Genomic DNA, 17,082 nt, shown 5'->3' with positions numbered 1-17,082 from the left:
CGTCCTACAGCTAATGCGCATGCGCGACAGCTCGAACGGACATTTCATAGGGCTAAAATATCGCTGGTTGCTGTAATGATAACGGAATTGCGGCAGGTCAAGTCAAAAACACAATGTCTGATAGTAAGGGATGGCTTTTCTGCAAAATTAGGTGCTTGCAAGTTGCTGCAAGCAGTGTGAGTTGCTCTGGCGTATGTTCGTCACCGTCACGAAAGTGTTTCGCACCTTTGTAGTCTCGGAGCAGGTTGGAAATTTTTTGTTCACAGAATATTGCGATCCAATGAAGGCTTCTGAGGGCAATACCGCTTGCGGCTACCTCCATAGGTAGTTATCTTGCTTGATGACAATACACACGCTTGCGGTGCTGTTCCGGGAAGATCTTTTCTTGATCTTTTCATATGCTCTGGTCTCCCTTCAAATCTGCGCATTGATCTTTCGCGGTGGAGGGAGGCGAAAGGGAGCCGGTCCTTCATATTTGGAGAAGGGCCCCTTGATAACGCGGTCCGCCCCTGGGTGGGCCATGTCGTTGAACGCGCGGCCGATAACAAGGTCGTCGGGGCAGTACCGCTTGCGGTGCTGTTCCGGGAAGATTCTTTCTTGATCTTTGGCATTGGCAGTTCCGTGGGTCTGCTTGTGTCATTCAGCAAGTGGGCGTAGCACCCGTTCTTCGTTTTTCTTGGGCGATGTCGAGTTTTTTTGGGTTTTATTTGCAATCATGTGCAGCGTGGATCAATTGGTCCAATATGGAGCCTGGTTGCACTCCCCATATTGGTCCAATATTGGCAGCCCATATTGGACCAATCTTGGCGACCCATATGGGTCCAATATTGGCGTGCTGCTTGGGAATGGATGCTGGTCACCATGTGGCAGGATAGTGCTCGCGCACTCTGGTTGGCATTTCAGGCCAAACTGCATGAGGCGTTTTTCGATTGGCAAACGCCAAGTTTTTCTCAACGGCAAGCGACGCTGTCGAAAAATGCCTCCTGCAGCGTTCCTACAGCAGCAAATGGACGGCGTCCCAATCGAACGTTTCTGTACTCTCTCAAGGAATGAAACTGCACATAACTTGATAAACACTTTTATTACAAATGAAAAAGACTCAAACACACATGCTTTTCAGTGGTAGCATATTGTAACCAACAAGATACTGCAGCAATGCGTACTCAGGAGCCACTTTGTTGTGAATGCCGCTTCCACTATTCACAAGGCACCCAGGTTTCTTGAGCGAATACAGCACTGCAGCTGACATCTTCATCGATCTGTTCTGCACATCTCCTTCTGTTTTGCATGTTGGACGCTTACACAAGAAATGCGTTTTTACCATCTGCAACAACCTTCTGCCGAACGTGATCCAATCTACCTGAGAAGACTGAGCAATTCTGCGTGCCGCCATCTATGTGGTGTCTCCTGAACACTGGCGCGACTGGGTGGACCTAACCAAGACTAGATTGGCCCTGATTGGCCACTTGTGTCTTCCATCCTTCCTTCCTTGTGTCTTCCATCGTTCACCGCGGAATATCTGCGCGCTTCCGACTTCGGGGGCTGCACTGTGTTTCTATTGCTCGCCTCCGCTCGCCAAACGCCGCGGCTGGGCAACGCCTCATGCGGTTGTGGCTTTATAGTTGTTCAGGCCGCTGACACTGCCACCTGTGGGAACACGACCTAATACTACTATAGTATTACTACCAACCTCGAACCAGTCTTCCCGTAACAGAAAGTCGCCTATACTATGCGACATGGTACTATACTACTGCCCTATACTATGCGATCTGCTAGTATACCACTGATATATACTATGCGACATCCTACTATGCTACTGTCCTATACTATGCGACCTACTACTATACGACTGCCATATACTATGGGACCTACTACGATACTACTACCCTATACTGTGCGACCTGCTGCTAAGCTATATACCTCCTGAGTTGCACCACACTCTACACGTTTGGTTACTGCTTTAGAAAGAGAATAGCTGAGAAGTACGTGAACGGGCATTCTGATTCACGTGGACGTATGACGACGAGGCACACTCATGACCATAAAAAATCATAGTCGATCCATCATTGGTGGATCCGACGGAAATGAGTTAGCATTAAAACCCTTTGGGAACTCCCCTTCACAAAGCTACCCAACCCTTCAACGACCCTTCACAAACGATACACAACCCTTCACACGACCCTACACAACGTAAACGCAAGACAGCATCCGCAGCCAAGCGAGCCTTTCGGGCTTCCTCCGATTCAGCTTGGCGGCGACGTCTCGCAGCCCCAGCCTTCTTTCGCCGCCGCTCCGCCACACAGCTTTCATAACCCATGGCGCGCCCACGCAGACACATCTGAACCTGTCGACCAACACAGCTGCACGGCACTGCCGGCGCGCCGGCGCCGCGTCGCGCTCTCCACGCGCCCTCTCCTTCCCTCGCCCCTCACCGCCCATGCGCGCCGCGCCATGGCTACAGACAGACCAAACGACGACGCGATTCTTTTGTAGCGAGGACTCTAATGCTTACGCATTAATAAAATTGTTGTTTTTGCTGTCGTTGTACCGGCATCGGTGGCTCCGCTGGTAGCGTGCTCGCCCACTGAACCCCGCCGAAGACGCCGTAAACTTGGTGGCAGGTTACACAAGTTGCTATGACATGCCGTCTTCAGCGGGAGACGTTAAATATGGTGTGCCGCGTGTAGAGATTTCAGTGCACGTTAAGGAACCTGTCACAGGGAGGGCAAAATTAATCCACAGACCTCTGTAGCGTCGCTCATGATCACAGTTAATTGTCTCGAGACGTAGAGCCACGAATTATTATTGTTGTTGTTGCAACAAAAGAGCTTTGGTACTTTGTTTCCTTGTTGAGTGCACATTACAGGACTAGCATTATGGTTGGGAAGGGCATAGTTTATTGTAGTTTTGCCTCTTCACAATAATGCACGACCGTGGCGTATAGCACCCATGAGAACGTTGACGTCTCTTGGTATCAGGCTATCAGGAACGCATTTCTGCAAGGAGATGTTCAGTTAGAGCAGTGTTCGAAATGTCTTAGGCGTGTTCATGATTTTATAAAAGGCACTGTACTGACACCAACACGAGAAAATCACACCTGTTACATGGAAATTTAGTGATAGACATCACCGGTATGATCAGTGATGAGTTTGTAGTATACACTAACGTAGTGGCGTCACTAGCGTACACGTCACCCAGTGCGAGAGCGCCTTGCGTTACCTACCCAAACCCCCAGCGTTAACGGATCCCTTTTCGTACCAGGCAATACACGATAGATGATCATATTACACCGCAATCAGAAAAACTCCCGTGCTCGCAGAAGCCTCCTCATTATTCTGCCGTCATCGTGCGGCATAGAACGGGGAGGAAGCGGCAGTACAGGTGTGGACCGCACCGGCATCCCCGTATCCCCTTGTGATGCCACTGCACTAACTGTCGTATTCTTAAACGATCCTTGAGAGACGCGTCGGTACTCAGCTTCGACTCCTGTGAGTAGAGGAAAGAATCGTCCCTCCACTTTGACGAGTCATTGGGCTTCAAAGAAACGCACATGGTAGTACTCGAGGGAAGCACGAAGGATTCCCTCTGCCTGGGGACAGTCTTGGAGCACATCATCGGCCAGGAGCGACGGGGGGGGGGCTAGTCAAGGACCGCTTAAAAATACTGTCCTAATCTCTCGACTATGCAGAATAGTGTCGTCACAAATGCGCGTTCCCAGAACGCAAACCGCGTTTCAGCGCTTTGGGTGCTCAAGCCAGTTTTCGAAAATTCCCGAACGCACGACTTGCGTCGCACTCGCGGCCGGCGACAACCCTCGTGAACGTATCGTCTGTAAATGGCCGGTAAACATTGACAACGGGAAACAACAAAGTTTTTTTTTGTTTTACGACGCAAATTGGAATTGTTCGGGCCACCGACAATCCAATTTACAAAAGGTGAGTTTTTATTTCTTGATTTGTTTTCCTTTTGCAATTGTTCGTTGCAAGCGTGGAACGCAAATGCACCGCTCTCCCTATCCAATAAGCCGAGCGCGCAGAGAGGCTGCTGCGTGCCTCATTGACTCGCGTTTCAGGCCCCCTATTCTAAAGCTCCTTATTGTTTCTAATGATGCACCGAGGCTACGTTCATCGGGGTCTGTGTTCATCAGCGAGACCAAGCTGCATGTACATAAATCCGCAATACCGCTCAATAGGAAATCACCTGCATAGTAGAAGGAGCAACTGACGAGTCGGAGGAAAGAGCTCCTGGAGAGGGTGTCGTGTAGAGAGAGAGAGAGAGAGCATTATAGCCAATAAGAATCCGCCAGTCACGGTCGTGCTTTCAGTGGCCGTAGCTATGGAGATGAGTCTCTATCAGCCTCCATCGGCCACAGGAAGCCTGTGTTTGAAGTCGATTGGCTGAAGCAGACGACATCCTCACTCTATCAACGCCACCCTGATATCGGCCGACTACGACAACCAGCTCCGCCGCCACCACTACCATCAACGCCAGCTAGGTCTTCCGTATCTCGGTGGCATGAAAGGGTACCCCAATTGTCTTTTAAGCCACCTAGATACAGAAATATCTACGCGTCTCTTAAGCCGCCTAGATGTCTCGCTGAGACACACTGTCCGTGTCGACCCAAGATTGTGTCACTTCCCTGCGCCGGGCTGAAGAGTCCCAACTAGGACGAAACCGCCGTTCTCGGCTGGGACTGCACGATCGACTTGTAAACATATGCTCAACGTGCAGCCACTACAGCTTCGGCTAACTTCCCTTTGTCTAGATACAGAAGTAATAATGAAGTACATATACAGTATATACAGAAGTAATAATAATAATGCCTCACTCCTTCGCACGTACACATATAAAAACCAGCTCCGGTGGCGCAGCGGTAACGCGTGCGCTTGGAGACTGGGAGGTCCGCGGTTCGAATCCGCGGGCCGGCTGTGCCGTCTGGGGTTTTTCCTGGGTTTCCCTCAGATGTGTAATAGGCGTATGCCGGCACAGTTCCCCTGAAGTCGGCCCATGGACGCAGCTATCCTCCCCCCGAGCGGATTCCGCTCGGTCTTCCACTTCACCCTTTCCTCTCCTCCTCTCCACCACCTTTCCCTTCCCGAGAAACATGCCGCCTATTCAGGAGGGCAGACCTCTCGGGTTCCTCCCAACGACACTCCTCCTCCTCCTCCTCCTACACATATAAAATCAGGATGTCAGCCAATCGGCGCAGATTATTTCAAACACAGGCTTTCTGTGGCTATCAGTGGCTGCCCACGCGGCTCGTGACGGCTCGTCTCCATAGCTACGGCCTCCGAAAGCACGCTCGTGATTGGCGGGCTGTCCATGGTTACGTCACCTCGATTAAGGGATCAAGCTCTGTCTCTGGGCCGAGTTCTACTACTACTAGAGCAGCACCAGTGACAGCTGTTGAGAGTTTGCATGTTTACGCGGCGACGAGGGATAGGATCAAGGATAAGCCGGTTCTTTACTTAGGTGGCACTGGTGTAGCACAGGAAAGCCCTCATGGAGGAAGGGAGGAAGAAAAGGAGGCGCCCGATGTGTAGTCGAGAGAAGAGAACAGTGTGGGGCAAGTGGCGTATGAAAAGAGGGTGAGCTTTAGCCTGCTTGGGTCCTGTAACGGTCACGTTACCCGAGAACACCAGTGAGGAGGCTCTGTGCACACCACTTTGCGCACGCCACCTCGACACGCTACGACCACACCTCCTCATGAGTTCCGAAAATTATGCAATATCTGTAAAACGGAAACCGGAAGGCTAGCAGTGACGTCACACGGCTGGCCCCCAGTTCCAGCTTCACTGTTCGGTGCACCTCCTCTCATTCCTTCCTCCCTGGACGTCCTACACCCGCCATTTCTGAAATTACCATACTCTTCCCCGCGGGCATAGCGTCCCACCACAAGTGACCCAACTGACACCGTCAGCCAAAATTTTTAGCTACCTCGTGTTTGATCTTACAAACTCCTAATGTGATGTTGTACAGCGGATGAAAGGTGAGATCCAAGTACTCACGTTCACTTCGTTTACCAAAGATTCCATCGATGCATTTGGTAACAAATGCTTTGAGAAAGAAAATTCACAAGGTAAGAAGAAATGTAAACTTTTACAACAACGCAATGCCCGTTTCTACATATCGAAAGTATTTTCCGCATATACCTACCTCGTTCCACCTTCCTGCAACGATTGAAGCCTTCATCATACAGTTTCTAAGCCTCCTTATGTAACTTTGCCCTGACTCTGCGTGCTGCACATCAAGGTCAATGAAATCAGTAAAAAGTGCCATTTTATTTGCCCTTCTTAGCCTGTAGCCGTTGTGTTTAACCTGGTAAGAAAATATGCGACTCGACAAACAATCGCATGTCAGTGGTACTGTTGGAAGTTCTTTTCTGCACTCGCGGTCGACTTTTTGTGTTTGAAAACAGTTTGAGCGAAACTGGTCAGGCACCTTGAATATACGTCTGCGCAGTCGAAGTTGAGGAGAAGGAGACAATGAACAGGCCTTATTGTTGGTCCAGAAAGACCTCAGGGACTCGCCACACAGCAAATTTTAATTTAATAAAACCCTCTAGCGGTCGCTTGTGGCAAAATCATCATACTGGTCAAACGTCATATAGGCAACGTAACTATGAGGTCATGAGACCTTGTTTTATGTACGTTTTATCAGACATATTTCATTAGCGCGAAGTCAAGAGGTTGATTTACTTCGCCAGTGCATTCTGCAACACGGTACTTCTTACGTGACATGTGGTAGTATGGTAGCTCCTCCAAGGTACGAGGGCATCACATTAGCTGAGTGAGCATTTGCAAATCTATGCGTTCTACTGGTGCCGAGGTCGAAATAATAATTTACAAAAGTGGCGCGAAGAAGCTCCTACAGATTGTTCACAAACGGTTTCCTGCTGGTCATGGGTGTCGCCATTGTTGTGGACGTGAGCATGTTGAAGTCTGTAATGACGTGTGACCAGGACATGTCAGGGCCCTCCTGAGAGAAAGGTCACGTCCAGACCTTGCTCCTCTACTTTGCTTCCGGGGCGTTGAAGGGAAGAAGCAGAAGGATTCTGAGCTCCGGAGTCTCCGATCGGCGCGAACAAGTTACTGTCTCGACTACTTACACCTCAGCTGAACAATCTCAGAACTCCACCTTTCAAACACTTTACCCTCACCTACTCGGGGAGAACCTCTGGGATTATGTTTGCTGACAAGCAGTACCAAAGGAAGCAGAAGACCCACACTACAGCAGTGTGTCTCGGTACATGAGAGGAGGTAATCAGAAGGGAGATTGCCACTTGTCAAGCAAGGGGGATACCTCGGGAAGGACACGCTTGTTGTACGGGTATATCGCTTCGTCGGCTCACGACAGCCTCCGTTTGTTGCAGGTGGTGGGCAGGTGGGGGGAGGTGAGGGAGGGTGGGGGGAGGGTGGGAGGGTGGTGGGAGCCTGAGGGACCGCACATGGTTGCTCATGCTCAAAACTTGTTTTCCCCGAGTTTCAAGCCCCACTAAGGATGGCACTGACTTCACAAAAGGGGAAAGGAGGTAAAGGCGGAGGGATGGGTAGTCCTCTGGCGCGGCGCATAATGAACGGTTAGTTAAACGAACACAACTCATACACCGCGCTTTGCTGAAGCTGTTCCGTGCACTAAATATCACGTCTTGTAATGGCTTGTTCGAGGGGAGGTACACAGAAGGCTCCCATCCAAGGGCTCGCAGTTTCAATTTGAAACACGGTATATAGTGTTTATTCTCATGACGTCATCCGCGTAAGAGCGCCACTGTCGTTAGCGGATTTGCCGTCATAATGCAGCCCCTCACGTTTTGACTGTTCATGCCTTCACCCACATCGCATTCACTGTACATTTGATGTTTGAAAGTAACTGTAATGCGTGAATATTATTTGCACTGTGCCCAAGTAATAGACTTCTCCCTGTTTACAAACAAATGACGTTAGATGATACAACAGCGCCGCCAACTTGGTAGACTGGAACTACCGTAGCAAAAAAATCAATAGGTCACAAGAAAGCCACGTTTTATATACAGTGTTTTTATATTGTGTGGCTTTATGCAATTATTTTGATATTATTAGTTGTATAGCTTTTTCTGCTCCGTTCTACCGATACCCCTATCTTTTCGGTAGCCCTTTCTAAAGATGGCTACAGGGATTTTCCATCTTCAGCAGCCTGAAGGGCACGAGTTTCTCCCGGAGTGCACGTGGTGCCTCCATAGAAAGTAAGGGTGACTCTAGGGCGAACTAAGTCGCAATAACAAACCACATTCCGCAGAGGATTACGACGTTGACTTTCAAGACGATGAATGCGGCCAACCCTTGGGTGGAGACTTCTTTTCTTTCGAGGGTGAACCGCAAACGCGAATGAAGGTACCAAAGCGACTAAAAACATGACCCCGTTTGTGTGTACCACAAATACAAAGACGCAACGCTTGAACTTCGTGAAGGAATACAACATTGTGAAACGGCGGTGTTCTCCGTCAGCGCTGTTTCGGTTTCGCTATGTCTACCAACGTCATGATTACGTCACGGTGACGTTTCTTCGGTAGAAGTCTATCTGCATGTTTTCAACTTTAATAATCCTCTAAATAGCATATGGCAGCGAAAGAGAACCGGAACCAAACTTTTTTCGAGGGACCTCCGTCATGGCGGCGATTTCGCCTTTTCGAAGCCAGTGCCCTCTGGGATGACGTCAGTGAATAAACTCTATTGTAGTGTCTTTTCCGTTCCCATCTCCTTCGCTTTCCCCTGCAACGCCCCAGCTTTGATATGAGTATGAGTCTGCTTGCAGTTTTATACGACGGACGTACATACCGACGTTCTGTTCTCATGGAAGGCATAGCAGAGTCTGGCGAGGGCGCAGTATTTGTCCATGCCCTGTACAGAAAGTTACAAACTCAAACATACAACTCGATAGAAATTGATGTTCTGAGGCTGAAACACAGAAGAAAGGACAAACACTTTCTTCATTCAAACATACAGGTTTCCGTGTTTTTCGCTTCCTTGACAAAGACAAACATAACATACGCGAGTTTGACCAGTAATACGACATACCTCCGTTTTAATACGTACTATCATAGATGCACACCTCACCAAATACCACCTTCTCTCAGAGTCATACAGAAATGTGTGCGAGAGTGAGGGGGAAAAATGCGATAAAGGGTGTGAAAAGCATTGATTATTATGGAAAGCATTCATTAATTCACACAGAAAGCGTCGCTCTTCAATGCCTCTACGGTGTGCTTCCATTTCTTTAGGTTTCCTTATGTCATGAGATCATGTATTCGCAGCTGAAGTAACTGAGGTAAATGGCAAGGTTATGCATGCTAGTAAAGTCAGCTGAGTTACAGTTAGAATTGCAAGACCGTAATGGTTACGTAATTTGAATAACAGCTACTCCGAATTAAGTAATTGAGTTACACCGAGTTACATTGACAATATATATGTCCTTGCATTATATTATCTGTCACGAAGGCCTTTTTATATCTAGTTGGAGTTGACCACGAATGCTAAAGTGCAACTTGGCGGATCGCAAGCACTTGGACATGTACCAGATTTCAAAGAAAATCGTCTTACCTCTATCAAAACTTTATTGCTCAGCGTATACTGCACGAAAATAGGCTTCCCACACAATGCTATGAACTTGGACGCAAAGGCAGCACTTCTGGACGCCATAACCACACCTTTGAAGACATGTAAAAAGTACGGAGCCTTATTAATAGGCAACGTCAGTGAATTGAAAATTCGAGTATGCCCGCATGGTTCATGTGTGGTACCACGCGCACTGGACGAGATAATAAAGTTGTTGGGAAAAGATGGTAATGGCACATCGCGAGGCATGGCCACGCGCATCTTCCGTTGTGTTGACATCATGCCTACGCCATGTTGTCATTCGATTCACGAGCATTAAACAGAGCACGCCTTACATGGCCATTTGTCGTCAGTGTTGCCAAGTTCGAGGATTTCCCTCCAGATCTATGGCGGGCTAGAAGGCTAGCCCGCCATACCAGATCTACAGGCTTAGTGTCGCCGTCTGGAGGGAGGAAATTTGATTTGGAGGCTAGAGGGAAATCTGCAGGTTTTGTTTTCGGTTTACCAAATATATGAAACAGCACCCAAAAGCGTGTGTCTCCAGAACACTCCTACCACAGGAAAACAGTTGAATTGACTTTGCTCTCTCTCTTCTGGTCCTATGGTCCAACGCCAAAGTAGAGGGTTGTTCAGCGCAACGAATATAGTAAAAAACGAAATGCGTAATCGAATTGGACTGGACGTTTTGAAGACCATTCTGGGCCTCTGTTCTGGGCTTAACAGAAGCAATAAGTGCTGCCGGGACTACCAGGAAACGTCCTGCGCTCCATTTGAACAAAAACAGCGTACAGTTCCAGTGCGAATTCGCGGGCGGATTCTGGTACTTCAGCGGGTACTTCGCAAGCTGCAGATATCCAGGACGATCGAAATCCTGACTAGCAGGACGATATCCTGCCCTAGAGCTTGCCACATGTCTATGCAATTGTATAGTGTTGCATTTTCCGTTATGTTGTAAGCGCATCTCCAGCCGCGCGCAGCGGTTCCTATGACGAAACTATGTCCCATGCAAGTGTGCAAGTCAACATAAAATTAAGTTCATTGTTTATAAGGTGACTTCTGAAGAAAATTCAGTCCATGCAGGTTTTTGGTCAAATTCTGGAGGTTCTTTTGTCTTCATCTGGAGGGACGGCCGGAAATGACTTGGCAACACCGTTGGTCATACTCCTTAGATATTGGGGATGAAACGTGCGGAAGAAGGAATCCAGGAGAAGATTTGGCTACTGGACCGTGTGTTGTTTCGAGCAGTCTCAGGGAACGTGTCCGCACCAGAGATCGCTGCATGCTCCAGGAAAATTCATTCGAGCAAGGTCCCGGAGCAGAAGCATCGGGCTGCTAATTCGTCACGCCAGAGTACTGCGAGATGTTGACGAATATACACGTATTTCTACCGCTGTATAGACTTCGACGAGAAAGGAAGCGAAGCAGTGGGCGACGACGTGTAGACGGGGATGGTGACAACTGCTCATGTGCACGCCAACAGATTTCTAAACTGTTCGAGAGGTACCTCGATGACTCGTACTATGGGCCTATGTTGAACGCTACACGAGATGCGCTAGACGAATCTTGACGATCAACAGCTTGAGCTACCCAGGAACAGCAGAAACCGAAACGATGTCCCATACGTATGCTCGTCGGTAGTGCCCCTAGCGGTGTCTGCGCACAACTTTCCTGAGACGGCCATATTGCGCTACTGTGATACACGGTAGAGCCCTCCACGGGCCCGGGCCCGACCCGGCCCGTGTGCCAAGCCGGGCTTGTTATTGGCTGTGTGCTCCGGGCCGGGCCAAGCCCGGGCCGACAAAATACGCCACCACCGCGGGCCGGGCCGGGCCCGGGCCGACAAATATGTTTCCGAGAGTCAGGCCCGGCCGGGCCACGCAGCTAATTCCACACAATGGAGATGCATTAGTTCATATCATCATGCGCTTGCGTCATTCCTGTGATATATTTTGCAATGACAACCAAGGGATACTGCATTAAGCATATGATTCGACCCTCTAGAACATTCTGAAAGCCACTTTACATTGATCCTCACTCCTCGCGTATTTCACAATCACTTGGCAAAGCTTGGTGAGAGGGGTATGGACTGGGAGAAGGAGTTTGTCGACAGCATCCTCTACCTCCGCAAAATCTTGACAGTGTAACGATAACGCCCATGCCCGCGCACGTTCTGGATTTAATTTGGTCTGGTGCGGTTATGGTGTTAAACCGCAATCACTTGTATGTTTGTCTTCTCTCCTTATAAATTTACTGATAAATCTGTTTGATAAACGCCAGAAACGCGTACGCCGTGGCTGGAAATACTGTGCCGGGATCTACACGCCGGGTCACCGGGCCGGGCCGGGCCGGGCTCAATTTGCTTAGATCCCGGGCCGGGCCGGGCTCTAGTCACTGGGTCACCGGGCCGGGCCGGGTAGGGCCGCATAAAAATATGAAGGTCCGGGCCCGGGTCGGGCCGGGCCATTTTTCGATGCGCCCGGGCCGGGTCGGGACCGGAAAAGTCGGCCCGTGCAGGGCTCTAATACACGGAAACCGATGTTTTTTTACGCTGAGTATGTCTTCTACAATTTTGTTGTAGCTTTTGCCTGTTTCGCAGACGGAATAACCACGGAATGTACTAATCCTCATTGGGAAACGTCCACTTGGAAGAGTACAAGATTTTTTTTTTTTTCATCAAACCTGTGTTGAAAAAAAAATGACATGGGGCCTGGCACTAATCTCTGGCATGGTATACTGATCTCGATAGTCGACTATAACCGAGCCACCGGTACACATTCTTGAACACTCTGATCCCGTTGCGAGGTGCCCTGAATTGGTTAAACGAAAGCTCAGCATTCAAAACTTCCCCGGCACGCTGTGGACGCTTACCTCTACGCCCTCCGCAGATGTCGAACCTCTTGCCGACATTCTGCGACGTCAAGACAACTATGCAGACAACTGCATGCCATATCGCTACCATGATCTCTGAAAATGGGAAAAATGAAACTTCCCTGAGAGGAAATAGACCCGCACCTGTGTAGCCTTCCTTTATGCCGTCCGATCCAAGAGCTACACGGCAGCTACAATATGTTTGAACAGCGGTGCGAGCTAACATCAGGCGGGCAATTTCGACAGACTCTAACGAATGTTGCCTATTTGGCGTTCGAGGAAAACGGGCGCAACGTGGCGTCCTTGTGAATGCCCAATCTAAACTAGCCCGCCATATCTAAAGTCACTGGATTGGGGAAAGTAGCGCCATGCTTACCCTTTCCCGCCTCGACCTTGGAGCAACAATGGCGGCCGCTGCACGTGTTGGTATGCTATGGCCGCCATTGTTGTTCCAAGGACGCGGCGGATCAGAGGATGGCGGCGCAATCGTGTGCGCTGCGCATTACATGAGGCACGTGGTCGGTTTCAGGTTGTCCTGGCAGACAAACGCTATATCGTACTCTGCCTTGTCGTGGTTTGGTGTTATATGGCTACATTGTAGTAGGAATCTTTTTTGGTTTGTTTTTTGTTTGTTTGTTTTTTGGGGGAGGGAGACCGAAAAAATTATACGAAAACGATACGATAAAGGAAGTTATCAAATCGAAGCTTAGCAATGCGACATCACCCGTTTCAAAGGAACAGGGCGATCGGCTTATCATGTTTTCGGAACTGTTATCGTGAACAGCTTCGAATGTGCTGAAACTCCCTACGCACACTGCTGTATGGATTAAATTACCGTGGTCTTAAAAGGCGGCAAAATTTTGGCAAATGTTTCAACTCGCGTCAAAATGCTGATATACTGGTGGAAATTACTCAACCTGAGACTAGCGCACACATTGACAAACACGAATACTCCAGTGGCTGAGAACATGGAAGCCTGAAACAAAGCAGTCGACAAGAAGGCGAGACAGTGGCTGGTTTCCAACCGACACTTCACAGTTCTTGATCAAATGCGCTGCCGATTACACCACGCAGGCACGGCTTCTTTGCAGCGCTCCTATTGCGTATCCAGAAGGCAAGAAACGCTCCTGAAGTTGCAGAGGAGAGAACGTCGTTCATGATGCCATATTTTTCACCTCGTTTGTCATATATTAATTAATTAATAATAGTAAGTCACATTATTTTGTTCCCATTCACCCAATTCTCGCACCCTGTACCCGTATGTTGCGCATGGACGCAATCCGGCTGCATGGCATGATCCCAGCTAGCTCTGCCGGTCCCACGTGTCATCCTGGCGTCGTGCGCTTCTCGTGCAAAGGGGTCCTTGTCGGGTACTTTCCCTTATTCTGCTCGCGCGGCTTGTGAAGCGCACTCATGACGTGAGAGTGACGTCGAGACGAATCCACTCCAGCGATCGGACCCTATTCCGAGCCGCTGTCGAGCGCCAGCGACGATGTCGAAAGAAGAGTACCGGTAGAAGGCGATTATGAGCACGGGGAGCGACACCTACCAGTTTTTGGTATTCCCATGTCGCTTTTAACGATAGTGCGCTTGGTTTGTTCACTGTCGTTACAGGTTAAGGGCCAGTTCTCACTTGGCGACGCCCGACGCGGCGCCGTGAGCGGGCGGCGGAAACAGACGCGCATTTCCGGAGTCGGGAGAGGAGAGACGTCGAGCCAAAAAAACTGCCATGCCCACCTTCTTTCACGACGTCGGCGAGAGCTGCCGAGAACGACAGTTGGCGACCAATTAGGTGACAGAGAAAGGCCACGCCTCCTGATTTTTCGTCTGCTTTGGACGACGGAATGCCACTGTGGTGGGAACATGAAAATCGTGCGCGTTGACGGGGCGGCGGAAATGCGCCTCTACTTCCGCCGCCCGCTCACGACGCTGCGTCGGGCGTCGCCAAGTGAGAACTGGCCCTAAGACGTCAATGGTGGTGGTGGTGGTGAAGGGGCAGGTTAAGACGCCTGGGAACGAGACGGCGCGCTCTCAGCCAATAGCGCAGCGAGAGGAGAATCACGTGGGATGCCCATTGTCTTGGAAGCAGACGACGACGACGCCTTGACGACGAAGAAGAAGTCTCGCGCTTCCCACTCACCGCACGAATAATATGAAATGGTGTTGCAGTTCTTGATAGAACCCCGCAATTTATTCACGGGCATTTTGCTGGCGGCCCACACGCAATTAGAGAGGTAAAAGCACTGGGCAGAATTACTCGCGATGTTAAATTCCCGGCGAAGGAGCTGTCAGGACAGTTGACAAGTGGGGAAATGTAAGCTTTAGGCACACCATTGTGTATTGTGCTGATAATCTGGACATGGATGGTAGTGAGTTGAAGCAGTTTCACGAAGGACGTCTCATTTGATACAAACGCGTTGTCACCCGATCTAAACACCGGCGCCAACCGTGGCGGTGTTGATAGGAGCGACGCGAAGTAAGTTGCAGCCATCTTGAAAGCTCTTGCTCCGACAGTATGGCTTACCATAACGACAGGGTGGAGGCTGTCGTTCCCGTGAGCGACACCGTCACTTACGGGCGACGCTTTTGGAGCGCAGGGAATACCAAAATCTCATCGCTAGCGTTACGTTGCGTCACATACCACGTGTAGTCGCTCCCGAACGACACGTTCATGCTACCGATATACATCGGAACAGGGCCCTGCATTGAGAGGAGTGTCGTTTGAAGTCGACTCTCCGAGCACCTCTAGTGTTAAAGTCTCGAACTTAGGTGCAAGGTGCTTTGGTGAAGCGCAATTTCATAAAATGAGTTCCTTCAAATGCGTAAGCCCTATAAGGACTATAACGTCCCATTTTTTGGTCCAATCACACTCAGACTAAGCAAAAAATTAAAATTGGAAATTGCTCGCAACATTGTGCCGAAGCCCGAAGGACATACTAGCTTCACGCTGCGAGTCAAGTACATCGTATACACGTATACACTGGGTCTAACGAGACGACGACCTGTGATAACTGTGTATGTTTCGAACTGATATGTGTCATTAAACCTGATATGATTTATTTTTCTCTGTCCTCGTCTGGTATTGTTGCCGTGATTAGTATGGTTCGGTTACGAAAAGGGAATACAGTCAACCCTCGTTTTATTAGCGTTCGATCTGCGAATTCCCTCGCGATATGAACACTTCGTTGAGAAGCCAACTGTAGTATTCTAGCCATTTAAGACCTCCATTTATGGATGCCCTCGTTTTGCGAACGTTTTTTCAGAGAAACATTCACTGTTCATTAATCGAGGTTTGACTGTACAACGCAAACAAAGTGGGCGAAATGTAAACGCGCCATGGCTAATTACGCACTGCTGGCGTAATCTCTGACGTCTGATTTATTTACAATCGTAGTACTCCGCTCAACGGATGGACGGCGCTGACGGTCTCTATCATGGCGTCATTCTGAAGACGCAGGGGCCAATGGGAGTTTCGCCACCTGACTACATACATACCTTGGGCGGCGATCTGCGTACCAGCCGACGGACTGAGAAGGCCGAGATGCCTCGTCAGGTATAGAAATCGTACACGAGCGTACTATATACCACAGTCGCAGTGCAATAACGACGCCGTGAAGCCGTTCGTGCCGCCGCCGAATGCAGTGCCCTCGAAACGACTTCATCACTACCACCACAGTTGCGAGCGTGGCATTCGGCGATGGAGGTGGCTGCAAAGCGCGCCCCAGCACTGCGGCGTGATCGACGTGCCAAGAAACGCGCGGAAGCGTCGGCTGAAGAGTTGGCCATCCACAGCGAGTGGTGAGGTGTGCTTTGTGGTGGTCGATGAAGTATGCGGTGAGAGTTCGTGTGTGCTCTTGTAGCTACTATTCATCCACCCATCCACAGCGCATGTGTATAGATGTACGGATTCTTTCCTCTCCGCAGACGCAATCGTAATGTCTCCGGTGGATGCGACAGCTATCGCTGTTGGTGAAATTTTGGCTCGACTTCTTTCCTCTCCCAACGCCGGAAATAATAGTTCACACCCTATAGTTCACATGTACGGTAGCGGCGGACGGTAACGGCGGATGGCGACCGCGTGCACGGCACGGCAAAAGGGAGTGGTGGTGGTGGCGATAGGGCTTGCCGTTGTCGGCCTCACGTATGTGGGCAACGTCACGCCCTGGGAGTCCCTGACGTCCTGGGCCGACTTCTAAGGGAACTGTGCCGACATATGTCTGAAAGCGTCTGAGGAAAACCCAGGAAAAACACCAGACAGCACAGCCGGCACCGGGATTCGTACCCGGGTACCTCCCAGTCTCGACGTGAAATGGCCAGCATGCTAACCACTGAGCCACGGGAGCTGGTAGGCAAAAGGGAGTTGAGACTTTTACGCAGCCGCCATGCGCAACGCCCATTGGTTGGTGGAGCGTGCACGGCACGGCAAAAAGGGAGTTGAGACTTTTGCCGTGCGCCCACGCTCCACCAACCAATGGGCGTTGCACATGGCGGCTGCGTATGACGACCAATGGGGCTGCCTATGGACCACGGCGGGGAAAAGACGGCGTGAACAACGGCGACAGCAGCACGTCGCCTTACCGTCGTCGTTCTCGGTCCGTTGCCGTTGCCGTATGTGTGAACTAAA

At 50.0% G+C, this 17,082-nt stretch overlaps 1 protein-coding gene across 1 annotated transcript; it reads right to left on the bottom strand.

The window, feature by feature from the left end:
* Positions 1–2,915: 2,915 nt before the first annotated feature.
* On the bottom strand, positions 2,916–12,750 carry LOC135367551 (uncharacterized). Its single transcript, XM_064600844.1, has 7 exons — positions 12,603–12,750; positions 12,459–12,554; positions 9,576–9,682; positions 8,814–8,876; positions 6,157–6,240; positions 6,009–6,056; positions 2,916–2,996 (listed from the first exon to the last, which is right to left on the bottom strand). Exons 1-7 carry the CDS (start codon positions 12,682–12,684, stop codon positions 2,916–2,918), a joined length of 561 nt encoding a protein of 186 aa, XP_064456914.1. The 5' UTR covers positions 12,685–12,750.
* Between the last annotated feature and the right edge of the window lie 4,332 nt (positions 12,751–17,082).

This window comes from Ornithodoros turicata, chromosome 8 (genome assembly GCF_037126465.1).
Source record: "Ornithodoros turicata isolate Travis chromosome 8, ASM3712646v1, whole genome shotgun sequence".
Classification (NCBI taxonomy): Eukaryota; Metazoa; Arthropoda; class Arachnida; order Ixodida; family Argasidae; genus Ornithodoros; species Ornithodoros turicata.
The sequence above is the reverse complement of the archived record's forward strand: the minus strand, read 5'-3'. Positions and strand labels throughout refer to the sequence as shown.